Below are 21,922 nucleotides of genomic sequence, written 5' to 3' on the forward strand. Positions count from 1 at the left end.
GAAAAACAACAACAAAAAACAGCTGTGAATAAAGAAAAAAGTACCACAGATGGTGAATCTAAAAAAATACTCAGTAATAATAATGATAATAATCATAATCAGCTGTGATTAAGGAATAAAAGGGGGATGACAGTGAACCCAAAAAGTTTATAATTTGAAAAGATGCAACTAAGGGACAAAAACCGATCTATCTATCTATCTATCTATGGAAAAAGTGCAAATCACAGAGGGTCAACAAAAACAAGGCGAAAAGAAAAGAAAAGAAAAAAGACCCGGGGCCAAAGCATGATCCTCACTTCAGAGGCCTTGCAGCTGCTGTTCACTGTTATCCAGGTATGACATCATTTGAGGCCTCAGCATTTTGTGTAAAAGTGCAGCGACCACAGACAGATTACTGATGGCGATGGCAAGAAACAGAATACTGACACACTGTAAATGTTACTGCAGCTTTCAGCCACATGATTTCCAGCAATGAAGAAAAGAATGCTTGTTTGAAGTCTGGTAAATCTCTCTCCCCCTCCGTTCCCCAGTATACAGGCACTATCACTTGTGATAAAAAATTCAAAACACATGCAGAATTTAGGCATTTAAAAAAATCCAAAGCTGTTGCAGACTGCTCTTTAAAAAAAACAAAAAACAAAAAAAAAACTCTTATCAGATACTTTGAAATTAGCCATAAACTCCTAATAAATGGGACTCTGTTCAAATACATCTCCTCAGTCTAAAACACTTGGTGTTTGTTTTTGTTCACAACATACTGGTTAAAATTGTGTTCCATTCATCTTAAAGCATAATGGAACCCAATCAGAAACTCATTACAACATCAAATGCATTTCCAGATGTGGTATTTTATAAAAAGTCAAGTCTGGAGTCTGAGTAATGTCTTTGAGAAGTACTCCCTCTGGTGGACAATGAATCAAAGTATAATTGTTGAAGGTCATATGATTAGCGCACAGAGGGAACATCATCAAATTGTACTTATTCTGATTATGCTTTTTGAGATTCAGGAGCATGTTCTGTATGTTTCGACATCATTATGGTGTGACAGCCTCATGTGGTGTCCATCTATGGGTCAAAGTTTCTACGGCCACCAAACAAACCCATGGGGAGAGTTTTACAGCACTTTCTGAGCTGGGTACTGATTCACCGTCATTCACAGCACAGAACATTTTGGGACTCAGTATCTTTTATACACAGACACAGGAGCATCTGGGATTTGAACCCAGACTCTTACATTGAAGAATTACCCGTTACCTGTAATGAGGTTGGGGATGAATTGCACATGGTCTTGCACTACACCCTGTCATCTGTGGAAAGGGCCACACATTTAAAAAACATTGAACAATGCTGCCCTAATTTTGTCGCTCTAAATAATGAAATCCTTAATTTGAACTACATGTTGACATCAGAAGTTTCAATCATTAAAAAAAGCACCTACACTTTTTTTTTAAGGCTTTCAAAAAAATACTTCCGAATGAATTTTACTTTCCTTAAAATTTCTGGTAACCCGCTGACAGTTCCACTACTCTGATCATATTATTTTATTGAATTGTTGTCGTTGTTTGTGTATGAATCATATCACATCACAGTCCTGAATCATGATGACCTCATGTACTTTTTATTGTATTTCAATGCCTATGGCTTTTCTTTTAGTCCTTTTTTATTCTGTACTCTTTATTTTTACTTTTATCGGTTACATATTCAAATAAACCCAGCCAAACCTTTAATAATGTAATGTCTGTATTACTGCATAGATCTGATGACAAGCATAGTGGGAAGTATAGTGTGTGTGTGTGTGTGTGTGTGTGTGTGTGTGTGTGTGTGTGTGTGTGTGTGTGTGTGTAACTCAGCCACATGGGGTGTGCAGCCAGTACATTCTGAGTGCCGGTCCCAAGCCCGGATAAATGAGGAGGGTTGCGTCAGGAAGGGCATCCGGTGTAAAACAAGCCAACCCAACTATGCAGACTCAGAATCGAATTCCCATACTGGATCGGTTGCGGCCCGGGTTAACAATGTCCACCACTGGTGCTATTGTCCAACAGGGTGCCAGTGGAAATTGGGCTACTGCTGGGCGAAGATGATGACGAAGAAGAGGAGGAGAACGTTGCCACGAACAGCGGGAGAAGAAGAAAACTAGAAGGGTGGAAATGAGAGTGGGGACTTTGAATGTTGGTAGTATGACTGGTAAAGGGAGAGAGCTGGCTGATATGATGGAGAGGAGAAAGGTAGACATATTGTGTGTGCAAGAGACCAAGTGGAAGGGAAGTAAGAGCAGGAGCATCGGCGGTGGGTACAAGTTGTTGTACCATGGTGAGGACAGAAAGAGAAATGGTGTTGGGGTCATTTTAAAGGAAGAGTATGTTAAAAGTGTGTTGGAGGTTAAGCGAGTGTCTGACAGGGTGATGAGTGTGAAGTTGGAAATTGAAGGGGTAATGATGAATATCATCAGTGCATATGCCCCACAGGTAGGTTGTGAGATGAAGGAGAAAGAAGATTTCTGGAGTGTGTTAGATGAGGTGGTGGAGAGTGTGTCCAAGCATGAAAGAGTGGTGATAGGAGCAGACTTCAATGGGCATGTTGGTGAAGGGAACAGAGGTGATGAGGAAGTAATGGGTAGATATGGTATCAAGGATAGGAATGGGGAAGGACAGATGGTAGTTGATTTTGCAAAAAGGATGGAAATGGCTGTGGTGAATACCTAAGAAAAGGGAGGAGCACAGGGTAACATATAAGAGTGGAGGAAGGTGCACACAGGTGGACTACATTCTTTATAGGAGATGCAAGCTAAAAGAATCAGAATGTAAGGTGGTAGCAGGAGAGAGTGTCACTAGACAGCATAGGATGGTTGTTTGTAGGATGACTTTAGAGGTAAAGAAGAAGAAGAGAGTGAGAGCTCAACAAAGGATCAGATGGTGGAAGCTGAAGGAGGAAGACTGTTGTGTGAAATTTAGCGAGCAGGTGAGAGAAGCACTAGTTGGAGGGGAAGCAATTTTGGACAATTGGAAGAGTACTGCAGATGTGGTGAGGGAGACAGCTAGGGCAGTACTGGGTATGACATCTGGACAGTGGAAGGAAGACAAGGAGACTTGGTGGTGGAATGAAGAGGTCCAGGAAAGCATAAGGAGAAAGAGGTTGGCGAAAAGGTTTTGGGATAGTCGGAGAGATGAAGAAAGTCGACAGGAGTACAAGGAGATGCGGCGTAAGGCGAGAAGAGAAGTGGCAAAAGCAAAGGAAAAGGTATATTGCGAGCTGTACAAGAAGTTGAATAGTAAGGAAGGAGAAAAGGACTTGTACCGATTGGCCAGACAAAGGGACAGAGCTGGAAAGGATGTGCAGCAGGTTAGGGTGGTAAAAGATGCACATGGTAATGTGCTGACAAGTGAGGAGTGTGTGCTGAGAAGGTGGAGGGAATATTTCGAAGAGTCGATGAATAAAGAAAATGAGTGAGAGAAAGGCTGGATGATGTGGTGAGAGTAAATCAGGAAGTAAAAGAGATTAGCAAGGAAGAAGTGAGGGCTGCTATGAAGAGGATGAAGAGTGGAAAGGCAGTTGGTCCAGATGACATTCCAATGGAGGCATGGAAATGTCTAGGAGAGATGGCAGTAGAGTTTCTAACCAGATTGTTTAATAAAATCTTGGAAAGTGAGAGGATGCCTGAGGAGTGGAGACGAAGTGTGCTGGTTCCTATTTTCAAGAACAAGGGTGATGTGCAGAGCTGCAGTAACTACAGAGGCATAAAGCTGATCAGCCACAGCATGAAGTTATCGGAAAGAGTAGTAGAAGCTAGGCTTAGAAAACAGGTGAAGATCTGTGAGCAGCAATATGGTTTCATGCTGAGAAAGAGCTACAGATGCAATGTTTGCTCTGAGAATACTGTTGGAAAAGTACAGAGAAGGACAGAAAGAGTTACATTGTATGTTTGTGGACTTAGAAAAAGCTTACGATAGGGTGCCAAGAGAAGAGTTGTGGCATTGTATGAGGAAGTCTGGAGTTGCAGAGAAGTATGTTAGGGTAGTACAGGACATGTATAAGAATAGTGTGACAGCGGTGAGATGCGCAGTCGGAATGACAGACTCATTCAAGGTGGAGGTGGGATTACACCAAGGATCAGCTCTGAGTCCTTTCTTGTTTGCAGTGGTGATGGACAGGTTGACAGATGAGATCAGACAGGAGTCCCCATGGACTATGATGTTTGCAGATGATATTGTGATCTGTAGTGAGAGTAGAGAGCAAGTTGAGTCTAGTCTGGAGAAGTGGAGATATGCTTTGGAGAGAAGGGGAATGAAAGTCAGTAGAAACAAGACTGAGTACATGTGTGTGAATGAGAGGGAGCCCAGTGGAATAGTGCAGTTACAAGGAGTAGAAGTGGTGAAAGTAGATGAGTTTAAATATTTGGGATCAACTGTTCAAAGTAATGGAGAGTGTGGTAGAGAGGTGAAGAAGAGAGTGCAGGCAGGGTGGAGTGGGTGGAGAAAGGTGGCAGGAGTGATTTGTGACCGAAGAATATCAGCAAGAGTGAAGGGGAAAGTTTAGAGACAGTGGCACTAACAAAAAGACAGGAGGCAGAGCTGGAGGTGGCAGAGCTGAAGATGTTGAGATTCTCTTTGGGAGTGACGAGAATGGACAAGATTAGGAATGAACATATCAGAGGGACAGCTCAGGTGGGACGGTTTGGAGACAAAGTCAGAGAGGCGAGATTGAAATGGTTTGGACATGTGCAGAGGAGGGACCCAGGGTATATAGGGAGAAGGATGCTGAGGATGGAGCCACCAGGCAGGAGGAGAAGAAGGAGACCAAAGAGGAGGTTCATGGATGTGCTGAGAGAGGACATGCAGGTGGTTTGTGTGACAGAGGAAGATACAGAGGACAGGGTGAGATGGAAACGACTGATCTGCTGTGGCGACCCCTAACGGGAACAGCCGAAAGACAAAGAAGAAGAAGAAGTAGTGTGTGTGTGTGTTTTCAAAGGATTGAATGAATGAAATTAACAAAAAGTTTTATTGTACATCAAATTGTTGCTTAAAAAAATACCAGATTGTGTTTTATTTATTCATTTATTTTTACACACTTTTTACACATACACTTTGCATTGAACATTTACAGACAGGGTGGATTTTCACAAGTGTAAAATGTAGTCATCTTGACATTTTCAGGGATAATCGACTGTTTTTCATTACAGAGAAAATATTTAAAATATATTTTCTATATATTTTATTATTTTTCCTGTTACCACACAAGCGTCACAACTCAAACTGCACAGATGTTTAAATAAATATCCACAGAGGATTGACTGAAACAGAAATATACATCCTTGCAGTGCAGGTCCGGGGCTAACGGTGGGGGCAGTAGCCAGGCAGTTTATTGCTGTCATAACCAGGGGTGCACATAACTGGCACTCACCGTGTGTGTGTGCTAAGAATCATTGATGCACAGCAGACAGCACACAGAGGAAAACACTTTACTACAATCTGTCATTGCTTTCCTCCTATGAAGTGCTTCCCTTGTGCATCATTTATTTGTAGCATGCACGAGCACACCGAGTACCAGTTATGTGCATGTCTGGTCATAACCATACCTTTCCTTGTATTTGCTGTCATTCAAACATCTGCTATCATTACACTGATTTGCCACAGTTAATTTATTAAGCAATCACCAGAAGGTCATCTTTGCGAGTAAGCCTGTGAAAAACTGTCCTCATCAAGCTCCAGTGATGTGGCAACTGTGTTTGGATACAAACTAAAGTCTACACCTTGCAAATCCTTATTAAAAAATAAATTATATATATATATATATATATATATATATATATATATAGGTATTAATTAATGCAGCAGGTAAACACTGCAGTGATGCATCTTACAGTAAATAAAGAACAGGTATAATTTCTTAAAAAACTTATGTTTTGTTAATGATGTATCATTTATTTATTTATTGGAGAATTGTATTGTATTGTCTTGTATTGGAGAACAAGCAATAATGTATTGCCATAAAGTCACAGGAGAAAAACTGATGTTGAATGAAAAATAAACCATATACTTTTTTTTTTCTTTTTTAAGGAAGCAACAACAACAGATGTGCACCAACAGAACAAGACCATATTTTCTGGAGTATGTCATGTTTTATTTACCTACTAGTTACTAGTTTGGCAGGTCCAGTGGGACATGTTTATTATATATATATATATATATATATATATATATACACACACAAAACCACATGTTCCCTATTAATAATAATCATTATAATAAGTTTTTGTAGAGGGCTTTCTCAGGAATTCCAGCAAAAAACAAAATAAACGGCAATCATGAAAGAATAAATGGCAATAATAAAAAGCACATTACAACAATGCACAAAAATCCCAAATTAAAGAGCTGATAGAGCTGACAGGTGTGAGATACTCCAGAAAATACAGTCATTTATTTATTAATTTTTTTTTTGGGGGGGGGGGGGGGGGTCATTGCAGATCATACAAAAATAAACATCTGTCATTGGAAAGCATACAGTATTTTCTGTTTAAAAATTTAAACATTACAATCAACTCTCACACTTTCCAATCAGAAACGTTTCTGAATTTTGCTGGTTTCTTCTTTCGGTTCCTCCCTGTTCGAGTTTGACGTTCTTTGTAGTCCTCACCTGAGCCCATGTCCAAAATGTCCTGGCTGTCTCTCCAGTTGTCGGGGACCACAGAAATGTCCTCACCCGGAGAGTGAAGCGGTCTACCATACACCTTACTTTGCAGGTCAGCGATGTCATTACGTATGTCTGCCATCAGAAGAAGCAGGAAATCAAAGGAGCCGGGATGGCCCTAAAGACCAAGAAACAAGCACATATCACACACATGCATACACAATCAATGAAATATTTTTGTATGATTTGAACAATTATTTGTTAAAGCACAAGGCAACAATTATAAATTCGTTGTCAGAGCTCCTCACACCATGTACCGTGCATCCGGAAAGTATTCACAGCGCTTCATTTTTTTCCACATTTTGTTATGTTGCAGCTTTATTCCAAAATGGATGAAATTATTTTTTCCCTAAAATTCTCCACACAATACCCAATTATGACAATGTGAAAAAAGTTTTATTTATTTTTGCAAATTTATATATATATAATAATATAATTACATAATATTGAAAGGGTTAGAGTAATTTTTACTTCTGAATGTCAAATGCAAGGTCACTTTGATTGCTTATGATTGCTAAACAGAGCCAGATAGGGTCATAGATACTATTAGACATGACTCATAAGTACACTTTCAATATGTGCAGTGCAATGGCAGCATTTGACCTCATGTGACCTTGAAGTTCACAATCTGTGTCTTCCAAGCTGTGGTCAGTTTTAGTGGCTAAATGATGCTAAACTGGCCCGTGCTTGTGATTGGATGGCTAGGAAATTATACAGTAGTGTTCAGAATAATAGTAGTGCTATGTGACTAAAAAGATTAATCCAGGTTTTGAGTATATTTCTTATTGTCACATGGGAAACAAGGTACCAGTAGATTCAGTAGATTCTCACAAATCCAACAAGACCAAGCATTCATGATATGCACACTCTTAAGGCTATGAAATTGGGCTATTAGTAAAAAAAAGTAGAAAAGGGGGTGTTCACAATAATACAACCCCTGGCAAAAATTATGGAATCACCGGCCTTGGAGGATGTTCATTCATGTGTTTAATTTTGTAGAAAAAAAGCAGATCACAGACATGACACAAAACTAAAGTCATTTCAAATGGCAACTTTCTGGCTTTAAGAAACACTATAAGAAATCAGGAAAAAAAAATTGTGGCAGTCAGTAATGGTTAGTTTTTTAGACCAAGCAGAGGGAAAAAAATATGGACTCACTCAATTCTGAGGAAAAAATTATGGAATCACCCTGTAAATTTTCATTCCCAAAACTAACACCTGCATCAAATCAGATCTGCTAGTTAGTCTGCATCTAAAAAGGAGTGATCACACCTTGGAGAGCTGTTGCACCAAGTGGACTGACATGAATCATGGCTCCAACACGAGAGATGTCAATTGAAACAAAGGAGAGGATTATCAAACTCTTAAAAGAGGGTAAATCATCATGCAATGTTGCAAAAGATGAAGGTTGTTAAAGGCAAACATACTGGTAGACCAAGGAAGACATCAAAGCGTCAAGACAGAAAACTTACAGCAATATGTCTCAAAAATCGAAAATGCACAACAAAACAAAAATGAGGAACGAATGGGAGGAAACTGGAGTCAATGTGTGTGACCAAACTGTAAGAAACCGCCTAAAGGAAATGGGATTTACATACAGAAAAGCTAAACAAAAGCCATCATTAACACCTAAACAGAAAAAAACAAGGTTACAATGGGCTAAGGAAAAGCAATCGTGGACTGTGGATGACTGGATGAAAGTCATATTCAGTGATGAATCTCGAATCTGCATTGGGCAAGGTGATGATGCTGGAACTTTTGTTTGGTGCCTTTCCAATGAGATTTATAAAGATGACTGCCTGAAGAGAACATGTAAATTTCCACAGTCATTGATGATATGGGGCTGCATGTCAGGTAAAGGCACTTGGGAGATGGCTGTCATTACATCATCAATAAATGCACAAGTTTACGTTGATATTTTGGACACTTTTCTTATCCCATCAATTGAAAGGATGGGGATGATGAAATCATTTTTCAAGATGATAATGCATCTTGCCATAGAGCAAAAACTGTGAAAACATTCCTTGCAAAACATTCCTTGCAAAAAGACACATAGGGTCAATGCCATGGCCTGCAAATAGTCCGGATCTTAATCCAATTGAAAATCTTTGGTGGAAGTTGAAGAAAATAGTCCATGACAAGGCTCCAACCTGCAAAGCTGATCTGGCAACAGCAATCAGAGAAAGTTGGAGCCAGATCGATGAAGAGTACTGCTTGTCACTCATTAAGTCCATGCCTCAGAGACTGCAAGCTGTTATAAAAGCCAGAGGTGGTGCAACAAAATACTAGTGATGTGTTGGAGCGTTCTTTTGTTTTTCATGATTCCATAATTTTTCCTCAGAATTGAGTGATTCCATATTTCTTTCCCTCTGTTTGGTCTAAAAAAGTAACCGTTACTGACTGCCACAATTTTTTTTCCTGATTTCTTATAGTGTTTCTTAAATCCAGAAAGTTGCCATTTGAATGACTTTTGTGTCATGTCTGTGATCTGCTTTTTTTCTTCAAAATTAAACAACTGAATGAACATCCTCCGAGGCCGGTGATTCCATAATTTTTGCCAGGGGTTGTAGTAGCATCTGCTGTTGATGCTACAAACTCAAAACTATTATGTTCAAACTGCTTTTTTAGCAATCCTGTGAATCACTAAACTAGTATTTAGTTGTATAACCACAGTTTTTCATGATTGCTTCACATCTGCGAGGCATTAATTTTGTTAGTTTGGAACCAAGATTTTGCTGGTTTACTAGTGTGCTTGGGGTCATTGTCTTGTTGAAACACCCATTTCAAGGGCATGTCCTCTTCAGCATAAGGCAACATGACCTCTTCAAGTATTTTCACATATCCAAACTGATCCATGATACCTGGTATGCGATTATATAGGTCCAACACCATAGTAGGAGAAACATGCCCATATCATGATGCTTGCACCACCATGCTTCACTGTCTTCACTGTGAACTGTGGCTTGAATTCAGAGTTTGGGCATCATCTCAAAAACTGTCTGCGACCCTTGGACTCAAAAAGAACAATTTTACTCTCATCAGTCCACAAAATATTCCTCCATTTCTCTTTAGGCCAGTTGATGTGTTCTTTGGCAAATTGTAACCTCTTCTGCGCATGTCTTTTATTTAACAGAGGGACTTTGCGGGGGATTCTTGCAAATAAATTAGCTTCACACAGGCATCTTCTAACTGTCACAGCACTTACAGGTAACTCCAGACTGTCTTTGATCATCCTGGAGCTGATCAATGGGTGAACCTTTGCCATTCTGGTTATTCTTCTATCCATTTTGATGGTTGTTTTCCATTTTCTTCCACTTTTTTGTCCATTTTAAAGCATTGGAGATCATTGTAGATGAACAGCCTATAATTTTTTGCACCTGCGTATAAGTTTTCCCCTCTCCAATCAACTTTTTAATCAAACTACGCTGTTCTTCTGATCAATGTCTTGAACGTCCCATTTTCCTCAGGCTTTCAAAGAGAAAAGGATGTTCAACAGGTGCTAGCTTCATCCTTAAAAACAGGACACCTGATTCACACCTGTTTGTTCCACAAAATTGACAAACTCACTGACTGAATGCCACACTACTGTTATTGTGAACACCCCCTTTTCTACTTTTTTTTTTTACTAATAGCCCAGTTTCATAGCCTTAAGAGTGTGCATACGAGGTCTGTGAGAAAAGAAACGGACCTTTTTATTTTTTTCAAAAACTATATGGCTTTGAATCACGTGCGATTACATCAGCCAAGCTTGAACCCTCGTGCGCATGCGTGAGTTTTTTCACACCTGTCGGTTGCGTCATTCGCCTGTGGGCAGGCTTTGAGTGAGCACTGGTCCACCCCTCCCGTCGGAATTCCTTTGTCTGAAAACTTGCTGAGAGACTGGCGCTTTGCTTTATCAAAAGTTTTTCAGACACCTCTGTTGGAAGCCTTCCAGGACAAGTTTGAACATGCCCAGCTGTTAAACAATTTCTCGGATACTCACTCGACTGAAAGCCATCGAAAGCCGTCTAAATCTTATGAATGGTTATCAACACGGAGGCGTTTTCATATGGCGCGCGCGAATCCATCAGCACGTCTTTCATTACAAAATCTGCTTTAACAGTAGAATGTCCGGATAAACTGCTGATCCCGACCTCTTCTGAAACTTCTCTGTTCTCTCATGATGTCCTGGGTCAACAGAGGCTTAAATTTGGAAATTTTCAGCTCAAAACAGGCTGACGACGGCGGCTCGTGGCGCGGCGTGCCGTCCGGCTCCGTGGGCACTCAATCTCTCATCAGCCCTTAAAATTTTCACCGAAAACCATCTGAATTTCTCGAATGGTGTCCACTCGGATCTGCCTCACAGTTTCTGAAAAAATTTTGATAAAGCAAAGCGCCAGTCTCTCAGCAAGTTTTCAGACAAAGGAATTCCGACTGGAGGGGTGGACCAGTGCTCACTCAAAGCCTGCCCACAGGCGAATGACGCAACCGACAGGCATGAAAAAACTCACGAATGCGCACGAGGGTTCAAGCTTGGCTGATGCAATCGCACGTTATTCAAATCCATATAGTTTTTGAAAAAAATAAAAAGGTCCGTTTCTTTTCTCACAGACCTCGTATCATGAATGCTTTGTCTTGTTGGATTTGTGAGAATCTACTGAATCTACTGGTACCTTGTTTCCCATGTAACAATAAGAAATATACTCAAAACCTGGATTAATCTTTTTAGTCACATAGCACTACTATTATTCTGAACACTACTGTAAATGCATTTTCAAAATATACCATCAGATTTGTCCTTGAATAATCTTGTCGGTCCCAATCGAGGTTGTTTAAAGTTTGATTATTTATAGATAGTCCCATAGTTACTATTACCAGGAAGACTCGAGTTGGAAGTCATATGTGGGCTTTCACAACATACGGTCAGATTTGAGCCTGAATGACCTTGAACGTCAAAATCTAGGTGGCAGACATTGTACTTGATAGAGTGCCCCTATTTCATTTCACCTGTTTTGCATTAAATTAGTATTTCAGTGTTATGATTTTACCACAGCCATTCATCCTAATGCTTTTATCAATACAAAGAGTGAACTGGAAGGTTTCATGTTCACGGTGCTGCTTGAAAACATGCGGTATTGAAGTCATGTTGAACACGACCACATCACGCTCTCAGCTTTCAAAGCCGCCGCAGGAGAACAGACGGGAACCCAGCTGGCCAGTGGACTGTCTATAAGAAGACCGCATCAGCCTCTACGTCTCATCTGGGGACTTTATCTCCATTAGTGTTGTGGGAAATACTGGCTGTATAGCATTAAAAATATGGTTTACTGATGTTTTCCATATCCACGCTTTTTACTCACTGTTATTGCTGTTGTAATAAAATACAAGTGATATAGATCATCAGTCTTACTGGTGGTCCGGCCAGCCCAGGAGCTCCTCTCTCTCCCTGCCAAAACAAAACAAATATTAAGCTTAGATGAATTACAACTGAGAAAATAATAATCATGAGGGGAATTCATAATAATCTCATTGGGGAATCTTTTCACAGGAGCACAAGGACAAGAAAGAAACCAGATCAAGAGGATCATACGTCTAAGTCGATTACAATCATCTTGATTAATCATTTAATCATTTACATCAAGCAAAAATACCAAACGTTTATGACTTCTATGACTTCTATATTATGACTTCTTAAAATATGCATGTTCATATACTGATTTTCTATTTTCTTTTCTTTTTTGTTTTTGGTTTTAATCAATTATTTGTGACAAAACATTAATTTCTAAGTGCCACTTTGGGCTGATTTTCATCTTTCTGACATCTCAGCACCCAAACAACTCTAACTGTTAAAGTAACTTAGATTACCAAGCTACCGTAGCGCAACTTTCTGCACTACAGTAGCGCACGTACACATAATGACCCAACTACTATGGTTGTTAGCCGGCTCCAGGTCACACTGAGGCTGTGAGTGTTTGGGCAGATGGTTTGGATTTGTTACTCAGAGAGACAGATTACCATCACCGTCCAATCTATCCACACAAACATCACAGCTGTACTGACAGAACAACAACGCAGTGCGTCATTAGGGCAGATGTACGTAAGTCGTTCCATACGTGATCCCGAAGCTAAACAAACGCAGTGAAACGAGGTCCAAGAGAAAGGACAAGATCATCCATTTCATCTTTCATATCAACCGTCGGCGTGGCGAGAGTGAGTGGTCGTTATTGAGGAAACAGAACAGATCACATTTCAAAAACAATTAAATAAAACAGCTTCCACTGCGGCAATGAAAGGAACTGCTGTCTCAATGATAAAAACTGATGTAACAATTTGCATAGATTTTAGATGTTATTTCAACTTTCAACTAAGTTGATGCCACAAGACGTCTCTCGTTAAGTTGAAATAACTTTAGTTAAGCTGAAATAACTTTTTTTTAAAAATCGATGCAAATTGTTACATCACTTTTTCTCGTTGAGACAACAGTTAATTTGAGTGTAGCAACAGGATGCAAGGCAGCTTTTCTAAGCAAGTTTATTTTTTCATTTTCATTTTCATTTTTCTTTACCGTGAAACTAGAGTCTTTCCAGACTAATAACACTTTCACGTCAAAGTCTGCTGTATATCAGCTGTCAAAACGTCTTCAACTGGATGCAATCAACACAAACTGATTCTGACATCCGGCTAGATTAGAAAGCTGCTCAACTTCCTGTCAAAAAACCCACAGGTCAAGTGAGGATTACAATCAGAGACACAACGTTGGCTTTTATTTTCTGGCCACTGCCCAAAATAAGGCCATTGCACCTTTAAAACAGCTCATTTTACTTTATTTTCCCCTTTCTTCCTGAAAATAATAACTAGTCTATTGCATTATGACACTGTGTGACTGTAGATCCAAATGTAACAAAGCAAAAAACAACAACAACAACAAAAAATAAAACCACACACAAAAAAACAAAATAACCCTTTACCAACTGATTAAGGAAACACACACACACACACACACACACACACACACACACACACACATATATATATTGAATGCAAACCCTGCAGCTCCCTGAATGGCCCCACAAGGCTGGCACCAAAAGCAAGTCAAACGTATAGAGCCCCATGTTAAAATGTCCAACTTTACAGCAAAATAAATCATATTTACAACTTGGTGCAAAAAAGGTTGAAATTTTTTATGTAAGTCACTTGTTTGGGCCTTTACACATAGTACAAATAAGAACAAATCAGGGCAAATCACGGCGGAACAGCTTGCATGAGTGAACCACGAAAACATCGAGCCAATGGGCAGGCATGCACAATCCCACTGCGACAGTATCGTGCACGCAATGGTGTCGTGCATGAGCGTGCACGAAACCATTGCAGTGGGAACACAGTGTGAGGAGCTAGAGTATGTGTAACCACATCGTGCACCTGAGGTAAAAAAAATAATAAAATACATGCCACCCACGAGATTTGAACCTGCAATTTATAAAAGCTCTGATTGCCAGATGACAACTACCACTGTGCTATAATCACTGTCTCATAACAGGAGAGTGAAATGGCTAAAATCAACAAGAAGATAACCATATTTTTTAAAAAAGAGAAAAAAGTGCCATGATAACTGACCGAACGGCATTTATTACGGCCTGCCCGCATGTCTGGCCTGACATGCGTGTCCTGTCTGACAGATGTGACATTCTGCGTGTCCACGTGAACTGATGGTCTGTTTCAGCTGGGACAGCTTGTCAATGTGCACGCTCTCCAGCCCGTCGCAAAAGCGATATATGTTTTTATGTATTTCCACGTGAGGACAGCAGACACACACACGTGCGTCACGGTGGACAGCAAGGTCCTGTCCGTGTTCTGCAGCTGTGACGTCCAGGACCAGAGGTGTCAACAGCTGTTGGCAGCCAGCCATGCCCCCTGTCCATTCAGCGCACAGACCAAGGTGTCACTCTGTAATCAGATGAGAGGTGCCTCACCTGCAGGGGGAGCAAACCACACGCACGCCATGTGTTGGGGGAGTGGGGGGGAGGGGGACCCATGCACACCTGTTGTGGGAGGAGCCGACACTCTGGCACGGCATAAGTGTACTTGGCAACTTCATAGTCGTGGTGGCACTTAGACAAATTTAACATCCAGCACAAAAGTGAGCGTCTGTTGACTGTTTTTGTGCTAAGTGTGCGAATGGCCACATATTTTGTAAGTGCCATGCGAGCGGTGTTAGATGCTCGTGTGTGTGACCTGGAATTTGGCCGACAACTGCCGCAAGAGGGTTCGATGGGCTCTCATAGCACACATTCTGTCTTTCAGCTGCTGGTGTGTGCAAATAGCTGTAGCAACAGGTGTACGAGGCAGCTATGATTTTACACGCATTGCATACGAGTCCTGCTTCATACGCAATTCGACCACATTCGTACTATGTGTGAAGAGGCCCTTAACCTTTACTTTGCAGACCAAGCACTCAACAGAGACAAAACTATTCCATTTATTAATCTGATTAGCTAACCAATAATTTGCACCACTTCTTACCAAAATTGAAGCAAATGTTTGACCCCTGTACAAACAGAAATGGATCTTTCTACCCATTTTTGCTGTTTTTACCCCATAACATTCAGTCACAGATGGACCAAAGTATACCTTTTTGGAATCTCTGTGATCACAAAAATAATGTGGTATAGTTTTCAATATGATTGGGTCATCTTTTTATTTTGACCCCTGTGCAATTCTTCAATTGACCCCCTACCTGGCTGCCTATTGAAAATTCAAGTGAACACCCTGCCTTTTCAAAAGGGTAATGTCTAAGGTCCATTTTTGCGAAATTCGGTGCTTGCATCACCGTTTGAACTATTCCTCTGTAAATATTCTCTTATCTGCTGCACTGAATGGATCAAACATGGTGGAGGAGGTGAGTGTGAGTCAAGAATGAAGTAGGTCAGTTTTGGATAGAATTGAACAAATGTCAAGGCCACACAGAATCATACATCATGGTATCCCCAAATCACAATGAATTAAAAAAAATGAAATGAGTTTGGTCCCCATTAAGAACTTTTTTCTGCTGATAAACAACATATTTAAAAAAAAAAAAAAAAAAAACTTTTGTTGACTGCAGAATGATGTTTTAACAGACACATCCTGGCTGCTGAAACATGTTTGTGCAGTAATTCCATCCCAACCTTACACGACATCTCTGGTTTCTTTCCTTCTCAAGACGACATCTTCAATGAGTCAAGAATCAATTTCTGCTGCCAAGATCAATGATGTTCAAAGCAACTGCACTCCTGCTGCTGCCTGAGGGCGAATCTGCTTAAACACTGCTAGTGCAAAAGGCTAAAAGGTGTTCGGTGTTGTGCATTTGAAAGAGACGTTTCTTATATAAAAACACAGATGGGACAAAGTAGTGTCTGACCTCACCTTCAAGCCATCTTTTCCCGGAGCTCCAGGAGAGCCCTGTTAAATTGGAAAACAAATTGGGTTTCACATCAGTACATGGTTTGGTTTCATCTTGTCAGTTTCCTTCAAGTTTCCGAATAACATTTCCAAATCAGACTGTAAGACATGAAGGAGCATGTAGTTATCTGTATTCACTGAAAACCTAAAACATGATAAACAGAACTACAAGCATTCATCCAGAAATCTAACAATATATTTTAACAACAAGACTCACTATTATAACTTTTTCCTGACAGTATTCAAATACAGGATTCATAATAATCATCAAAATTTGCTTTTTTTTCTGGAAAAAGTTTGAGTTTTGAGATACATGGATCAAAAAATGCCACAAGATGCCAAAACACATTTTCCCAACATGCTGTTTAAAAGTCAAAGGTTGCCAAAGGAAAGTCAGTGAATTGCACCAAAAGCTCGCTGCCATCTGCACATGTCAGAATCATGGAGAGGAAGACATGCAAGAGACCTTCAATTTGGACTGAAAGTGCCCCCCAACCAAAAACAAAACAAAACAAAAAAAAGATGTAAAATGGAAAAAAGTGACAGACACAAATAACAACTACAGGTACTACAGTTATATCTTACAAACGTTTGCTGGATACCTGCTTGACACAAAAAAATCAAATCTGTTGTGCTCGTTGTAAATACGAAAGTTAACAGTAACAACATTTTATTTAGTTTGTCAAAGTGAGTCAGTGGAGAGACTAATGGTTTTCTTAAATAGTTTTATTAGATGTATTTTTTTTTGAGTTGTAAGTTGTACATTTGGAGCTCCAAGTTTCCAACATACGTATGTAGCATGAACTTTGATCACATGCCAGCTGGTGGCCCCCGAAACGTGAATCTGCTGCAAATCGTGAATTATCCACAAACAGTGAATTGCACAATGTGAATACTGACAAATATCTCGCAAATCGTGAATTTCTTCATGATCTGTCTTACGTTTCGCACATATTCATACACATGTTCACGATTCGTGGTCTTATGTTTTACATTCCACCAAGAACACGTTAGGGGAAATCCACATTTTGTGTCCAATCACAGTGCACCGTCGTCGTTTATAAATCGGCCGATTTTCACCCTCCGTCGAGACTCACAGCTTTCCCTCCCACAGCCCCGCTAACCACCAGGGATGATAATGATGATAATAGTAATGATAATATAAATAATAACAATTATATAGGTGAGCAGGGGTGGTGGCCAAGTGGTCAATGCGCTTGGTTTCAGTTCAGAAGGTTCTGGGTTCAAATCCCACCCCTGCCACATTTCTCCATGTAATGTGGAGTTGCGTCAGGAAGGGCATTCGGTGTAAAACCTGTGCCAATTCAACATGCAGATCCACCTTGGGTTTGCTGTGGCGACCCCGAGTGCAAACAAGGGAGCAGCCGAAGGGACTTACTTTACTACTATATAGGTGTACAGGTAATGTTGTGAGTGTGATTTTTTTTCTATAACATATATTAGCTCTACATGTAACAATCCATAGGCCTTTTTGACTGTAACTATGAATGATCTCCCAGCACATAACGTGGGGACTTTTAAATCGAGGCTAAAACCTATTTGTTTTCCTTGTTTTATCATTAGATTTATTGTGTTATTGTGTGTTTTTGTTCTTGTGCTCTTTTATGTTTTGTCTTTTTATTGTGTTTCCATTCCATTTATTGTGCTTATTCCATTTTTTCTCTGTTTTTTGTATTGTGTTGTGAGTGTGATTTTTTTTTCTATAACATATATTAGCTCTACATGTAACAATCCATAGGCCTTTTGACTGTAATTCTGAAAGATCTCCCGGCACATATAAGGCAGTTGGATAATGTGGAGACTTTTAAATCGAGACTGAAAATCTATTTATTTTCCTTGTTTTATCATTAGTTTTACTGTGTTATTATGTGTTTTTATTCTTGTGCTCTTTTATGTTTTGTCTTTTTATTGTGTTTCCATTCCATTTATTGTGTTTTATTGTGTTTATTCCATTTTTTCTCTGTTTTTTTGTATTGTGTTGTGAGTTGGCACAATAGAGAATATTAAATTTGAATTTTGAGCTAATGATAATGTTCAATTAAAAACCAAATGGACAGTTATATTATTTTAATACACAAGCATATCAATGGTTTGAGGCATTTATATTTATTAATTACGTATTGAGTGTGTCACTTACTAAGTTGTGATATTTATGAGGGAAATGTTTTCTATAAAGTGTACCCAAATGTAAAAATTTAACTATAAACAATAAGGAAATTGAGTTAGTATCAGAGAATAAATTTTTAGGTGTTATAATTGATAATAAACTTAGCTGGAAACCACATATAAATCATGTGAAATCAAAATTGTCAAAAATTATAGCCATTTTGTATAAAGCCAAAGACCTACTGCCGCAAGAAGGGTTACTTACTTTATATCATTCTCTGATGGTACCATATATGACATATTGTGTTGAGTCATGGGGAAACACAAATCAAATACCAATCCAATATTCCTTTTGCAAAAACGAGCCATACGAATCATCTGCAATAAACAATATCGTGAACCAACTCATTCTCTATTTGTGTCTTTAAATTTATAAAAATTCATAGATTTGGTCGATTACATTACAATTCAAACTTTATTTCGAGCGAAAAACCAAGCCTTACCGAGACATGTCCAGAGTCTGTTCCGATTGAGGGAATCCAGATATAGTTTAAGAGGTTGTGCAATTTTTATGAAACCACCAGTAAGAACAAATGTAAAGGGTTTTTGTGTGTCTGTGGTTGGGGTGAGGAAATGGAACAAATGTTCAACAGAGCTTAGAATGAGTAGTACCTTAGTAAGATTTAAGAAACTACTCAAAAAGAACATCATGTCTAAGTATCATAAAGAAGCAAATATAATTTGATTTATATGGAATGTTCAATTTATAAGTGGGACTTATTGTATATTTGAATGTGTGGGTATGTATATGCGTATGTAGATATATAGATAAGGGTAGGTGTATATGTATATGTATATAAGTGACTGTGTATATGTATGTATATATTTATGTTTGTAAAGTATATACGTATGTATATAGGTATATATGGCACAGCCCAAGCAGAGGGTCACCCCCAAAAGCCTGGTCTGCTTGAGGTTTCTTCCTTATAGGGAGTTTTTCCTCACCACAGTTGCCTAGTGCTCGCTCTGGGGGTTGGTAAGGTTAGTCCTTACTGGCGTAAAGTGCCTTGATTCGACTTTCTTGTGATCTGGTACTATATAAATATAATTATAAGTGAATAGTATATTGATGGTTATGTCTGTGTGTCGACATGTAGTAGTGAATTTGTATTTATGTAAATATGACTGATTAGAATTGTTGGACTTGTACTAGCAGGGGTGGGCGCTAATAAGCTTTGCTTCAGCCCACACCCTTTCGGACTCACTAGTTTTGTCTGTGTTTGTGGAATTGTTCATTTTTTTCTATTTGAATATTTTGTGTGCCGAATAAAAAACTTTGTCACTTTGTCACTTGTATTAGCTGTCATAATAACTAACTGACATTCACTGATAATGTTCAGTCAATAAACAGATAAACTAGAATTTTTTCTATTTGACTGTAAAAAAAAAAAAAAAAGAAGATGCACACTCTAGCCTGTTACCCAAGAATATATAGTTAATACACATTAATGCATTTCTGCTAAAATATATGGTCAATTCCTTCAAAGCCCAAGCTGGATTTTTTACAGTGTTCGATTTAACTGCTTAGAAATACTCATTGTATGAACATTTTAGTTGCTTCAAAGCATTACTAATTAGTTTTTAAAGAATATAAAATTCACATTAAACAAATATAATTCACATTTGAACATAAAAAATTATATTTTATTTAAAAAGTGATTATATATATATTTGTTAACAATATTTTTATCGAAGTTTCAATTGCATATAAAACATTATATTAAATGCACAAACATTTTCATTTTTATCCCCTCGAAACAGTCAGTCATTCATTCACACAGGTAAAGAAAGATAATAAAACCAAACAGACATCAAAAATAAAAATAAATAAATACAAGAATAAGACAAAATGGAGCAAAAATAAAATAAACAAAGACTAAATAAAATTAAATCAAAATATAAAAGGCAGGATCATTTTATAACCTATTGTTCAGTCAATGTTTTCTGTTTCATTTGTCAAGAATGACATAAATGATTCTCAAATCCGAGCAAACTCTTCCTGTTTACCTTTAACAATGTAGGTCAATCTCTCCAGTCCAAGACAAGTCATCAACTCCTTTTTCCACATTGCCATTGATGGTGGTTGTACATTTTTCCAATATAGTGCAATTACCTTCCTTGCATGGAGAAGTCCGAACTCAATCATCTTTGATTGCTTTTTTGTTTTGATGAAGTTCTTGGGGAATATTCCAAGTACACAAACTGTTGACGTCAAAGGTATGTTACACTTAACCATCCGTGATAAACATTTAACTACATTATCCCACAACACCAAAATCTTAGAGCATTCCCATAGGCCAACTTTTCGGTAGGTGACATATGTGATATGTCATGAAATGTTACATTTTCGTGACCATATGAGGTGACACGGGGGGGGGGGGGGGGGGCATTGGAGTTATGGTTAGGATTGAACATAGTGGCAAAAATGTGATGCATTTTGTGACGTATCATGAAAAAAGACAAAATGTGAGACTGGGCTGTCAGGACCTATACGGACGTAATCATTTTACCATGGGTTAGTGCTGATTAAACCAGAATTTGAAGAGGCTTTGAAGTAGTTTCCACCAGTCTGTACATAACATACACCTCAAATAAAACAGAAAAACTGAATATTGATACCTGAGAAGCTAGGACAAGCCAAATTTGTTTCTTGATCAGTGAGTTAAATAAATAAATCAATGATTTCTTTAGAATCAACTAATTATTTCATCTAGATGTCACTTTAAAAATTAAATGATATAATCTGTCCCACCAAACTTGATTAAGTGGCAAAAATCATATGCAATAAAAAAAGTAACAATTTGCTTTATCAACCACGTTTTGTAGGTCCAGTTGATATAACTAGATTAGAATCCAGTCAGGATTATATGGATGGAGAGCACTGACCTCACCAACATGTGTGATAAAACAGGGCACACAGCAAACATAAAGACCTGAGAATTAAAGCGCACATAGCCAAATCAAACAATATCTGCAAACACTGTTGAAAACCTCCTGGTTTGGCATCATGCAGCTCGTTTTATGATGAGATGTTAATCTGATTTATCAATAACCAGCCTATCTAAATACAACATCATAAAAAAACTCTAGAAATATGTCCACATCCTGCACATTCAGCACAGTGCATGGTGACAGGCAACGAGACTGGAAAAAAAAAAAAACCCATAGTAAGCCAAAGAAAACAGTCAGAGAGGTTCATTACTTTATCCCTCACTTATCCTTGCCATTATTGTGTTGTCTTATTTGCATAATTTTCACCTCATTGGAATGTGCGTACAATGATTATTGATGGCTTTCTGAAATTTTGCAAGATGTAATTCAAAGGAAACTTGGTCGCATTCCAGCTAATCTGCCTTCACAAAGACCAATCAATCACGGCCCTCCTGTGGCCTCTCACTAGACGGCTTTACTAAATTATCTGGATCATTTTGGCACAAAAGCCCAAACCTCATAAAAAGCTCAAACGTGTCAGACGCCCCCATTTATATTAATGCTTGAAAAGCCTGCGCTGTGAAATATGAGGAATATGAGACATTAAATACTACATAAAATGTTGCATAATGGCATATTTATTATCTGGAGTGAACACAGTCGAGCTGCAGTTTCGACGAGCAAATGATTAACACAGTTG

General features: G+C 38.8%; 1 protein-coding gene across 4 annotated transcripts in view; it reads right to left on the reverse strand.

Annotated features, from left to right (window-relative positions):
- Positions 1-6,534: 6,534 nt before the first annotated feature.
- The window catches only part of ccbe1 (collagen and calcium binding EGF domains 1), a 112,106-nt gene continuing 96,718 nt past the window's right edge, over positions 6,535-21,922 (reverse strand). For 3 of the 4 annotated variants that reach the window (XM_034192741.1, XM_034192740.1, XM_034192742.1), the window contains 3 exons: positions 16,069-16,104; positions 12,077-12,112; positions 6,535-6,805 (listed from right to left, as the gene is read on the reverse strand). In XM_034192741.1, the coding sequence (XP_034048632.1) occupies positions 6,542-6,805; positions 12,077-12,112; positions 16,069-16,104 (336 nt within the window). In that variant the 3' untranslated portion in view covers positions 6,535-6,541. Of the gene's footprint in view, positions 6,806-12,026; positions 12,113-16,068; positions 16,105-21,922 lie in introns of all 4 variants that reach the window. The other variant, XM_034192743.1, reaches the window with a different exon arrangement.

The sequence above is a fragment of the Thalassophryne amazonica genome, chromosome 17 (genome assembly GCF_902500255.1).
Source record: "Thalassophryne amazonica chromosome 17, fThaAma1.1, whole genome shotgun sequence".
Lineage (NCBI taxonomy): Eukaryota > Metazoa > Chordata > Actinopteri > Batrachoidiformes > Batrachoididae > Thalassophryne > Thalassophryne amazonica.